The sequence below is a fragment of the Carassius gibelio genome, chromosome B8, assembly GCF_023724105.1.
Source record: "Carassius gibelio isolate Cgi1373 ecotype wild population from Czech Republic chromosome B8, carGib1.2-hapl.c, whole genome shotgun sequence".
Taxonomy (NCBI): Eukaryota; Metazoa; Chordata; class Actinopteri; order Cypriniformes; family Cyprinidae; genus Carassius; species Carassius gibelio.
Window position 1 is genome coordinate 18,141,642 of NC_068403.1, and position 12,942 is coordinate 18,154,583.

General features: G+C 38.4%; 1 protein-coding gene across 8 annotated transcripts in view; it reads right to left on the reverse strand.

Annotated features, from left to right (window-relative positions):
• Window positions 1–12,669, reverse strand: part of LOC127963536 (pre-B-cell leukemia transcription factor 3) — an 84,637-nt gene extending 71,968 nt beyond the window's left edge. For 4 of the 8 annotated variants that reach the window (XM_052563501.1, XM_052563499.1, XM_052563504.1 and 1 more), the window contains exons 1-2: window positions 11,175–12,668; window positions 10,396–10,469 (exon numbers count right to left, since the gene is read on the reverse strand). In XM_052563501.1, the coding sequence (XP_052419461.1) occupies window positions 10,396–10,469; window positions 11,175–11,371 (271 nt within the window). In that variant the 5' untranslated portion in view covers window positions 11,372–12,668. Of the gene's footprint in view, window positions 1–10,395; window positions 10,470–11,174 lie in introns of all 8 variants that reach the window. The other 4 variants (XM_052563500.1, XM_052563498.1, XM_052563505.1 and 1 more) reach the window with 2 other exon arrangements.
• Between the last annotated feature and the right edge of the window lie 273 nt (window positions 12,670–12,942).

The following is a 12,942-nucleotide window of genomic DNA, read 5'->3' on the forward strand; positions in this document are numbered from 1 at the left end:
ATATATCATTCTAACGTATGAAATGCTGAAGGAACAATGGCACAGGGACTTCATTTGAGGAATGCAAATAGGAAGAGGAGAGGATAGAGCAGTGCTGTGGGGAGAATAAGACCCAGAAATGCTGCTTTAGGCCAAAAAATAAAACACAGACTTATACTTCAGTCTAATTTACCATTAAAGGAAACATTTGGATTTCTGCACACACATCAGGCAACTTGCCTGAGCTCGAAAAATGCACTGTGCACATAATATTACGTGCATATTTGCCAGATATTCTAAACACATTCCACATGTTAACTACTTTTAAAACAAAATCCTTATAATGTCAAATTTTGCATAGAAGGGTGAATTTAGTAAATCAGTATATCCATGCAATTATAAACAAACTGTTAACTTTCTCAAAAAAATATATGCATGTAATAACTATCATCAAACTTCATTAAAAAAAATTACAAATGTAAATAAATAAATATTAACATAACTCCACTGATTAAATTCAACCATATTATACCTACAAAAATGAATCCAAATATTATTATTTATTTTTTTTAATACAGGAAAAGAGACTATGGCTATGTAGTAGTTCTGCCCTAGAAAAACAAGTGTGCATCGACAAACACTGCATATTACACACATGAGGACGGTACATGAGGAAGTATATGGACTTGCATCTTCTGCCCCTTGAGGAAATCTCACCACTGAAACAGAGGAGGCTAATGAAATGGAGATCTATAAATAGCGATGTCATTACAATGAGAGGACCACTCTCCTCCCCTCCCCTCCCACCTGACCCTTTTTGTGCTAATAAGCATTCTGACAGTGATGCAGGTTCTGCTGGATAGCCGTGCGGATCGGGGTCGTGCAACCAGAGTGGTGACCCAAGAAAGCCTCGGCAAGCACTTGGACATTACCTCAGTGGGACACTATAAAGATTTTGAGACGGAATTGAGTAATGCACTCGGATTGTGCAATCACCTGCAAAATTAATAATCATGCCAGAGTATGAGGAGTAGTAAAGGAGGAATAATTGTAAGTACTGCACAACTGTAGTTGTCCAGGTCGTTCTTGAAACCTAAACGTGACCTAGGGCTCCCGATAATATTTCCTTAATTTAAAGGACAGTCAGCCTTTTTTGACATGGGGACCACACAACTAGACCCTCTGCTAATCAATAAAAATGCTTGGAAAAAAACTACCTTTATTTCGTTTTCTATGCCCTTGATTCATTGTGCCAATGTGTTGTCCAACACATAACATAAATGCAAATCAGATGATAAAAGAGTTTGCATACATTTGAAGAAATACACTTTGAGATATATGTAAAAATATTCTATGTAAGTCTAAGGACCCCCTACAGTACCTTCATGAGCCCCCAGGGGGTTTCTGGTTGAAAGCCCTGGCTTTATATTTTAGTGCCGTGTTGAACATAAATCAATGTAACACAACACTGAGAATAATTCAAGAAAAATAAAAAAAGGTTTTATTTCCATTACCGGATGCAGTACCACTGCTTGCAATATTGAAAATATCTATATAAAACTGCACATAACAGCCCATAGACCTTGTGTCAATAACAAATGGGACCCGTGTTAGACAGCGCTCTATGAATTGAGTTACACAAATATCATATCCAGAACGTTTGGCCAACGTTAGCATTGCTCATCGCATCACAGTTTGCTCCGTATGTGACACAAACACTGCTGTGGGTGGATGGGTGTTTCGCAGCTTTTACGCCCTGGTGACAAAATTATTGATGACAACGCATCACAAATTGCACTTATTTCATATACAGATGACAGGGTGAGGGGGGGATGTAAAATATTAAAACAGCGGCGCCGGGTGGGAACATTTACTTTTTTTAAATGAAAATTTAATGTTTCAATACAGAGCACAATTTAGTTAAACGGCGAAGGATAGCTGACAATTCAAAGGTGATGTGAGATTCATCAGAGGTTTGCGGCAGTCACCGCATCTGAGGAATACGTGTGTGCATGTATATAAAGAGCATGCATGTGACACTGGGTAAAGTGTAGGGGGGGAAAACCATATATCATAAAGAATTAGTGTTTTATATATAAACACACAAAATAAAACTATGAGTTAAAAGTGGATATGGAAATCTTGCTCTGATTGGCCAGGAGTTTAAAAAGATCAACTATTTAATGTCCACTTCCTCATAGAAAGTTTACAGGGGCAATCTGTAGTCAGAGATAATTAAATGAAACGTGAGCTCATCTTAGACTGAGTAGAAGGAGTTGGACAAATGTGTGTGTGTGTGTGTGTGTGTGTGTGGAGGAATCAGGAGGCAATTTATGAATAAGACAGGCAAATACAAGACAATGTCTCTAACAGCCGTATATATTCCAGGGAGGTGTATATTCTCTTTCCTAATGCACAGACCACATATAGAGAAACACTGCAGTGGCTTATTAAAGTCACACTTTCTATCAAGACACTATACCTTTTATTGAACCCAAAGGAGACTGAGATATACAATCACTGAAAAAGCCTAAATGTTAGCTGTAAATCTAGACACACTGAACCTTGCTGCTCAAGTGGGAAAAACAGGTTTGAATCTGACCTGCAACATGTTCTGTCTCTGTCAAAAAACAGAGCCATTCTGAGCCATTCCAACAGCATTTTCACCACCTCTGCCATTGCTAAATGTACAATCGAGACATTTCGCAACAATCCTGCCAAAATTTTACACCATAAAAGGCTTATTTGCATAGCAAATGTGTTACAGGAAGCATAAACAAAAACAAAAAAAATCAACTGTTGATGTTTTTTGTTTTTTTTTCTCAGTTAAAGATTTGAAGCTATGGTGAATAAGTACAGTGAAAAATCATACTGATGTGAATGTAGGTGCATTTTGTGCATAGGCACGTTTTTTTGTGCCGCAAAGCCTTTGCCATATGCAACAAGAAGTAGATTAGCCTCATATATGTAAAAATATGTCTGACAAGGCACAGAGTGGGAACATTTCCTCGAAAAAAGACAAATGCTCCAAGCACGTGAATGCTTGCGATTACAGATTTTCTCTTCTCCTTTTTTTGCATTCTTTTTACCTCTCGGAAGCCTGACATCCATCCGTACCCTCGCTTTCTCTTTTGTTAATTCCTTCATCTGCTCTTTCTTTTCCATACCCACCTTCCACCAGCAGAAAGCAAAGGGTTTTACGGCACTGTGAGGAAGATAGCAGTCACTCTTCCTCGATTTCAAACACCAAGTCATGTAATGGAAAGAAACAGAGAAAGAGAGAGAAGGACAGATAGATAAAGAGAGAGAGAGAGAGAGAGAGAGAGGCCACGGCATTCAGGAGTCCAGGCGCCCTGCTGAGCAGAAGCCATTCTGCCTTACACTATCTTGTCACTGCAGACGCATCGCTGGGGCAGACGGGAACAAAAAGCAGCCCAAAGTCAATTGTCTCCACTGCTGAATAGCTTTCTATTGCAGGCTGCATACATTTACTCAGGCATTTGAAAAAAAACAAAAAAATAAATAAACGATTGTGCTATTGTAACTAAAGGCGAGAGATGAGGGTGGTGCTCACTAATATTTACTTTGGATCGTAACGACTGGGTTCATGATGATGTCATAAAGAGACTGAGACGCACGGCTTCCCACCTACACAAATATGATTCACGAGCCGGAGTCAATTTTTCATAGTTTCATGGTTAAGTGCTCCTTTGTTATTTCGTAATTAGCAAACAATTAATGAGTATGTTCTCTCATTAATTAATAATCTGTAATTACGGAGTATTAAAATGAGCCGTCACATTCATAATAATCCAATCAATTGATACTGAAAATATCACTTTCAGATTATTTTACCACCCTATTATTTAAAAAACAGAAAATAAATGGCAAAAAAAAAATAGAGAACAATAACAATTCAAGTAATAACAACAATAACCCAGCAGATGTCAAATTAACTTCAGGGTAGATTTAGTTGGCTCATTACCGCTTTGTCGGGGCGCCTCAAAATGAATGGTCCCCGAGGGTTTAAGAAACGCTTACTCTCGAAATCCTCGCATTCCATTTTTTTCAAGGTAATGCTTTTAGCCGGCCTCGCATGTGGTTAATTACGACGGTGCCTACAAATTAATTCAGCCGGTTCAGAGTGCACAAAGAAGGGTCTCGCCGCGGATGCACAAATAACAACACGCAGCTGAAAAACAGCGTACGTGTGTGTGTGCGCGCGCATGTGTGTGTGTGAGGGGAACAGCACAGCGGGGGCCACACTGCCGGCTTCCTGCAGTCTCTCCTCCAGACCTCCCGTTTCTGAACTTGATGAGTCAAAGGTCAGAAAAACAACAAGTCAATAGGCAGGCAGCCGCCGCCGAGGCAGCAAACAAGGGAAGAGGAGAGAAACCGAGAGAGAAAGAGGAGCCTATGATTTTGGCCCTGTAATAGTTTTCTGTAATCTCTCTGTATTGATTAAACCTCACTTCAGAAAGGAGTGTTGCTTCAGAGCACACCTAACCCCCCTCCTTTCTTTCTCTCTTTCCTGGTCAGAAATGCCATATGGAGGTAATCTTTCACCTTTGTTATTCCTCGCTGCTCCCGCTGCATCTGCCACTGCTGCCGCCAGCCCTGCTCTCTACCGGCGGAGAGAAAGCAAACAACGCGCGCGCACACACACACACATGCCGCCGTCTGATTAGCACACAGTCAACCCAGCAGAGGTCTTCCTCAATTCGCCGCTGCACTTCTGTATTCCCTCTCGAAACAAACCAGACAAGTTTATTCTTCACACGTTAAGACTTCTTTCACCCTTCCTGCTGGGATTCCTCCATCGCTGTACCGGGATTAGACACAATACAAGTGCCACAGAAATTAAACTAAAATAATCTGATTTGTTAATTACGCCTCCAAATGAAATGTTAGCAGGAGCGGAAGCGAATGACATCGTATAATACATGGACTTCAAAGGATTCTGCAGAAAAACATGAAATAAATAGCCACCTCACAAAGACCACAAACTTCCTTGGAAAAACAGATACTTGGAAAAAATAAAGAGACAGCAAAAAAAAAAAAAACAGCATCTGCTAACAAAAAAATGATTTTCAAGCATTCTGCCATATTCCCTTCATTTGATTCATTTAAATGCAAAAGCGAGAGAAAGTCGAAGGGAAGAAAAAAAACAAACCCCTCCTGCTAAAAACACTCAATTTACTGACAGGCAAATGACTTCACGCTGCCACTTAATCTCATTTCTTGCATAATGCCCTCTAATTAGCATATCAAAGTGAATTAATACTTCTAGGGCATTAGCAATGGGGAAATCTACTCAGGGCCTCCAGTAGCTGTTAGTGGAGTGCCAAGAAAGCTCCCCAACACTACAGACAGCTTTGCATTGCAAAAAGCTTCTATCCATTTATCCGCCATGTATGTATCTCTCTCCTCTCCTCCTCTACCCACCCTCTCTCCCTCACATCATCTAGCCCAGCCACTCTTTGAAAAAGAGAAGGAAAGAACATTTTTTCATGCCGATTCTCCGCAGTGCCCCGGGGACCCCAAAAACAACTCAAACCTATCAGCCCGACAAGACTTTGAATTCATGGTAATCTGCGGTTAATCTGACAATTAACTCGGCGCGTTTCTGTACTCGTCAACACGACGGTTGTCATTCACAACCTTCGCAATGAGAGATAAGAAGTTAAGATCAGGCAGTTTCGGGGTGTAAACGCGCACATCCTTGACATTCTCATAGTCAAGGCAAAGGTACACACTCTTAACACACTCGTGCATCCCGAACAGTCACACACATCATCTCTGTTTGCTCGCTCTACAAACAGATGTACATACACAGCTTTTACTTCTCACTGTTTACATAGCTACAGTAAAAACACTTCAGGTTTGATTTACCCCTTTTCGCCTTTAAGCCCCCTTTGCATCAGATCCAAAAGCAACAATGAATGTTTCATCTTTTCAAAGCTCTTGTTCTCTGCTGCGATTCACAAATACAAGGCCAAGAAATCTCTCCAATTGGAACTTATTCATACATCAGCACTGGCAGTTGTTAGCATTTTCTCTTATTGTATAAAGAGAGATACATTTAGCAGTGACTGCATGGCACAAACTGTACAATATCAAAATCACACACACTAAGCTAAATTATGAAGATTTCTAATTGCAAAAAAAAAAAATAATAATAATAATAACTGCTAAATTTGAGTTGTGATGCAACTTTGAAGTTTTGCTACTTTTTAAAATCTGTAATAAAAAAACGATTGGGTAAAGATAAACATAAAAAATCTCCACCGCAGTCGTACATTTTGAGAATGTGTGCAACAAGTTGCAGAGACTGTGCTAAATGTGCATGCATTGTCCGATAACTTTCAGGAACTTTTTCACATTTGTTCTTTCACTGCGACTGCACCAAAACCTGACAACAACCCCTCAACTTCTCATTTCTTCAACACATCTGTTGAGTACGATATGCAAAATACTGCTCTGAGACTAAGTGTTCACTAGGTATGTGTGTGGTGCGTTAACGGAGAAAAAAAGCCTCCAGAAAGATGTGTTTGGCTGAAAAAACAACAACAACAAGGAGTAGCAGTAGTAGCATGCTTATCAGTGGAAGTATCTCTTATCACTCTGATGAGACAATGTCCTTCAACAGGCCTGTGGAGGAAAAAAAAAGAAGAAAGCGACAGCTTCCCTCATCACTCAATACCTGCACGCTATAGCTGGTAAATTAAGCATCGGTACTGCTGCACTAGTCTATTTTTAAAACAAAAAATCTGCTTTCGTGATATTATCTCACATAGCAGAAAACAATAAAAAGCAAACATACATGTACGGAACAGGAAAATATCATGCTTGTGTTCACTTGCGAGTTAATAAACAAATTAGCAGAATGAAGCTTGTTAGGAAATTAGTCCGGATGCGTTAAGACGGAGGAAAAAAAGAAACCATTCAAACAGGCAGCGTCAAAAGGATTAAGCAAGATTACAGCAACTGAGCTGGTAAACAAGCTCATTTAAAAAATTAGCATACTTAGGGACTCTACTCTTTATGCATATTTAATTAGAGCTATAATGTAATAAGGGACATAGCTGTATTAAACGTAACATGATAGGTGCACATGGAACCACAGTCAACAGCTGGAGGTAGGTTTAAAATAATCAAAATACTTGTACAGTGTAACATTATTTGTAAATTTTTTCAGAAATAATGCAATAAATGCACTTACATTTAACTGCATTTGTAAGCAAATAATGGATAATTGTTAAAACACAAGAATAGACTTTGGAAAGAAAAGTATTGCATGAGTACACCTATAAATACACACAATTCACTCATAAGCAAACAAGTTATTATATATATATATATATATATATATATATATATATATATATATATATATATATATATATATATATATATATATATATATATATATATATATATACACAATTAATTAGTAATACAAACAGAACTAACAAATATTGTTACAAGTGTGATTGCATCATATAATAATTGCAGTTAATAATGTTCTTCGTCTGGTTGACTACATCTTGTATACATTTTTCTGAAAAATCCTGTCATATGCACACAAACTCTGAGTCACCACTTATAAGCTACTACTAAATATTGTAGAAATGTTATTTACTGTAAAGTTGCTTTGTAGTTTGTTGTATCGTAAAAAGTACTATACAAAAAAAATTATATATATATATATATATATATATATATATATATATATATATATATATATATATATTAAATGTAATATATTTAAGTATTATTTAAATATACTTATTAAATATTACATATATTACATTTATATATATTTATTTTTAATTTTTGTTTTTTTCATTTAATATATATTTAAAAAACACCTCACACCAGATCACATAATGTAAATACAAATGTATTAAATAAGAATAATAATAATAATTTGTCTTGCAACTATTCATCTTTTCTTGAGACACAACAGTAGCCAGTTTAAGCTGTAACGATACAGCGACAACATTTAGTAATTAATTTCTTTATCTTTTTTTTTCCTCATTCCCTCCATTACTGAACAGGCATAAAGAACAACTCAAGCAGACCGGGCAGTGGATCAGGGCCTTGCCCTCCCGCAGTTGAAACCTCCAACGGCCGAGAAGTTCATTAAGTTTTATTATCTTCCTCCAGTCATTTCTGCTTATAAGCCACACAAAGGCCACAAATCTGCCTATACAACCACACTGAGATATGATAAACACATGAACTGATATCTGAATGCCATTACATTACTGTACTCATCTTTGTTCAAAAACTAGATTTAAACTCTAGTATGTGAATTGACAATCTCTTTCCTTATCAAAAATTAAATGTGTAATTTGTGAACCTATTAATATTCATACATTTATCATAAATATGATAAAGCTTACTTCATTTATTTTTTAAATAGCACTCAAAAACATGCTTATTTAAAAAAAACTGTAAATTAACTTTTCTTATGCTTAAAATTAAAAAGCAAAGACAAAAGCACAGTTATTAGTCTAATTCAGTGCGTTTGCCATTGTATTTTGGGCTCACCTTACAGGTTTCGCTCTGCTATTCTCCTTCCGCATTATCCAGCAATACATACTGCACATTCCTGGTAAATGGCCCTTATCTTAGGGTCTCTCTGGATTCTGCATATCTGGTTATGTGGTCATTCTCTCTTTATACCTGCGCCCTGCATGATTGCAGAACGCGCGCGCCTTTGCGCACATCACGCGCGTTTGTTAACCGTCGCAGCATAAAGGAAAAACTGCATATAAAACTACATCTACTAAGCTACTGGACGTACTGATCTGATTCTCTTCCCTCAAAGAAAAAAAAATAAACTGTCTTTTGTGAGACAGTGACATATGCTAATGTTCCGTGTCATTGGGGCAGGCTGTATAGCTTTACTAACGCACGTGCTGAATTGATGCTGTGTATATCATTGGACTTCATTTACAGTGCGCGCGCGACAGACTATTTCAGAGGTGCTTGAATGTCAGAAAAAAAGTGGAAATCGGATATTTCTGTTTGTTTCTAAAATATATTTTTCTTAATTTCTATAAAGCACTTCTAATTACTATAAAGTGATGTCACACACGAGGCACAGGAAAGTAAACATTTAGCAAAATAACCTGCGTTCGTGTTTCTGCAATAAAAATGTATTTACAGAAGGTCCCTAAATGGTGTTAGTGATAAATTAAAGTAAGCCTGCCATTCAGGATCAATGTTTTGCATTAGTTAAATATTGAAATTTACAAACAAATATTAACACCTGCCTCCGTCAGTGCTCAGTAAAATAAAATAACACTTAAATCATGTTTAATTACAATTTAAATTTTTAAGTGGTGCAAAAGTGACAACTTACAGTTTATTACACTTTTTAACCACTTTGTATTTAATTACTGATAAAGAAATCCAGATTAAGTTTTAAACACACCTAGTATTGAGAATAAACTGCATAAATTATTATAAGATTATTAGGATTTAAATATTGTCCCATGTGTAGCCTATGGTCTAAACATTTTTCTTTACAAGTTTGGCTCCCAACAAAGTAATAATAAATGGCATATCGATAATTCCTTATCAGAAATAACAAGTTCGTTTTCACACACTGAGACACAAAAAATTATAATAATTAAAAAACAACAACGGCGACGACACTATAAAGCCAAGCGTCTTTGCACGTGTCGGAGAACGATGTCACCTTCACAGCGCTGGCGTCTTTCATAATAAAATGGGGGCAATAATTAACTGCAGGACCGCCGATACGGCCAATAATTATCCAGTAAATTGGTCGCATAATTAGGCAGAGGATCGCAGGAATTGGACCGCGCTCAGAACCACGAACACGCGTAGACGCTCACTGGGCTCGTAGTAGTACAATTAAACAAAACAAGCCTGATATACAACACCAACCCCGCTCTAAACATATCCACAATGACAAATGAAGAGTATCTCGAAGATGCATAATTGCCTAACAATTCACCAAGAGTGGGTCTCGAAAGATTAAATGGATGGTGTGAGACTAGCGCGCTGTAAACAAGGGAACTGCCGGGGTGCCTCTCTCTCATACATGCCCCCAGAAGAAGGCACTCAGTTCAGCCTCACGATGCAACGCAGAGGGAGGGGGGTTGCTCATCGGTGCATATTTCACAGTCTTATTCTTAGAAATCCAATTATTACTATTCATTCTCAGAAGTAAGAAACGGAAATGTGGATGCTAGATTTGGCTTGGTACAACTGGACCCCGCTGACGACCAAATAAAATAAAAAAAGAAAGAAAGCAAGAAAGAAAGACTAGTAAAGATGGCGGTGTCTGACGGATTACTGGTACTGTATTGTTGCTTTTTTCTTCTTGAGATGTCGGTGCGTAATTTTGCCCTTGTGTTGGGGCATGCATTATCTTACCTGTTTTCTCTTTGATCTCGCAGAGGACACTGAAGAGAGCTGGCTTCATTCTGTGACAGTTGAGCCCATGTTTCCTGTGCCATTTGGGAGCAAGAAACGAGATTGATATATAGTCACTTAAAACTCATAATTCCTTCGCATTAAAACTTTAAAAGACATCAAGTCTCTAGTTTAAATTGAACCTTAAACTGCATTAGTTTAAAGGTGATAAAAGCATATAGGCAAAGCTGGATTTAGACACATCACAGAAGTTCAAAACAAAGCTACGTAAAATTACTAGCCAATATTTATATTCACTGTAAACAAAAACATTTTGTAATTGCTAAGGGCTGTAAAAGTATCAAGGCCTTCTTAAGTTTAGAAGTAGGAAAGTGTGATGTAGAAACTTTTAATGAGATGCCCACATGTGTTGTGTAAGGCTACTTTACCTGTGTATCATTCTCAGAGGCTAGTTTTTTATATCAGCTACAAGTTTAGTGAAAAGTAACTATGACATTATGTCTAAACTTTATAACTTGAGATATTGTCATTATAACCTGTGACAAGGCCACCTGGAGTTCAGATGCAAACGTTACTCAAGGTATTACTAGGCTATATTAACATTTGTGAAAAATTAGAGTTAGGACGAGGGTTTCAATGAGTGGACAGAACTGTAAAATAAAGTTAGCTGTTGTAACGTGTGAGTGGAAGCACTAGTACGCTATTTTACAAATCAAATGAGAAGGCATAAATATAAATACTTTCTGAACAAAACAATATAAACGTAAAAATGCACCAACTTTGCTTGCGCCTCGTCCAGGCTTTGGTCGGTGATGGTCATGATCTGATGCAGAATGTCACCGATGTCTTGTTTTCTTCCATCCCCATCGGTTCCGTCGTGTCCATGTGGAGGCGGCAGAGCCATGCCTCCCTGTACCGAGTGACCGGCCAGGCTGACACCGCCGAGAGCCTGCATGATCCGGGCTTGCTCGTCCATAGTCCGCCGCAACACAATCAATGCGCTCGTGCTCAGTCACTGAGATGGATGAAATTAAAGTCGGATAATGCACATGCAAAAACAACTTGATTATTTCATGTGCGGTGGTTAACGGGTCGCTAACGTGCACAAAATATTGACCGTGAAGCAACGCAGCAGATACGATAAATCGCTGGATGAAATATAGTAGAATTGATGTCCCAGGAATCACTTTATGGAAAAGATTTAAATCGTCTTTGATCCTCCTGTACGAATGTCCATCGGAGAAAAATGAGCGATGCTATTTCGTGCCTATTATTTCAGTAAACTTCAGCGTTCAGGTGACAGTGGCTTGCCCGTTCAATCCTGTCCGAATCTTCATGCCAATTTGTCTTTTTCTTAGAAGAGCTGGGTCCTTTGAAGATGTCTGGAATTCGTATTTTCGGTCTTCTTAGGATAATTTCGCCTTGTGCACTTCTGGAAAACTTGGACAAATCCGTAGTATTACAAAGAGTTGCAAGCAAAACATCCCATGCCTTTGATGGAAAGTAACGATTAATTAAATTAATGATTATGTAATTAAAAATACGCACACTGAGTGTGAACAACAGGCAAAAATATTGCCTTTAAAACGATTTTCCAAAAAAAAAAAAAATTAAATCTAAGAAAATAAAATAAGCCGAGTGAAATAAATTAAACCATCAGCACCGGCGACCAGAGCTATAAAGATTGTAAGGGAAAAAAATGTATAGAAAAACGTATAAAAAAGTTTTCTCACTTTCAGTAGGGAAAATAGAAAAACTGGCGAAAAAATTAATCACGCGCCATAAAGCGATGCGCAAAAATATCTGCTGGCGGAAATTTATGAGTCGAGCGCGCGGGCTGTGTGTGCTTTATGTTGTTTGATGGCAGCGGTAGTGAGCGATTGACAATGTGCCAATGCCATTCACTCAGTGCGGACGTGTCAGAGAAGAAAAAAAGATACAAAATCGACATCAAAATGCACGCTCCGCCCTGTAGAGGAGGGGTCTTAGATTCTTGTCACTTCTCGCCGAAGCCCCCGAAAACAAAATGCCAGTTAGCTACTAATGATACTGCTGGTGATGATAATGATGAGACCAGAACATCAAATCAACAGCGTTTAAGTCTCCACTTTAAGCGTGCCTCATTTAAAAGAGCGCCCGTGTATTAACATGCCGTTACATTATAACCATTCCCAATAAAACAAACAAAAGGTCGGAGTTTTATATTGTCTGATTCAAACTAATAATGAATTGCACGGGCCCCCTCGCTTCCTTACACCATAGTATGGTCGCCTCCAACAAGCCGTGCTCGCAGGGGCAGGAAAGCAGAGGACATGTTTATAATATTGGAAATAGGCGCCGCGAACCAATCAGCGAAGAGTCCGCGGTTGAGCGACGGCCCCAAGGACCAACGGCTGGCTCCCGCTGAGCAAGAACGCCCGCCTTCAGAGCGCAGCACCTTTGCTACGGTTGTACAGAGAGATATCAACTTCTGATTGGCCGTTGCCAAGGGTGACATCTACTGCAAAAGCAGGCGGCGCTTCGCAGCGCTCCTTGGCAGTTGCTATG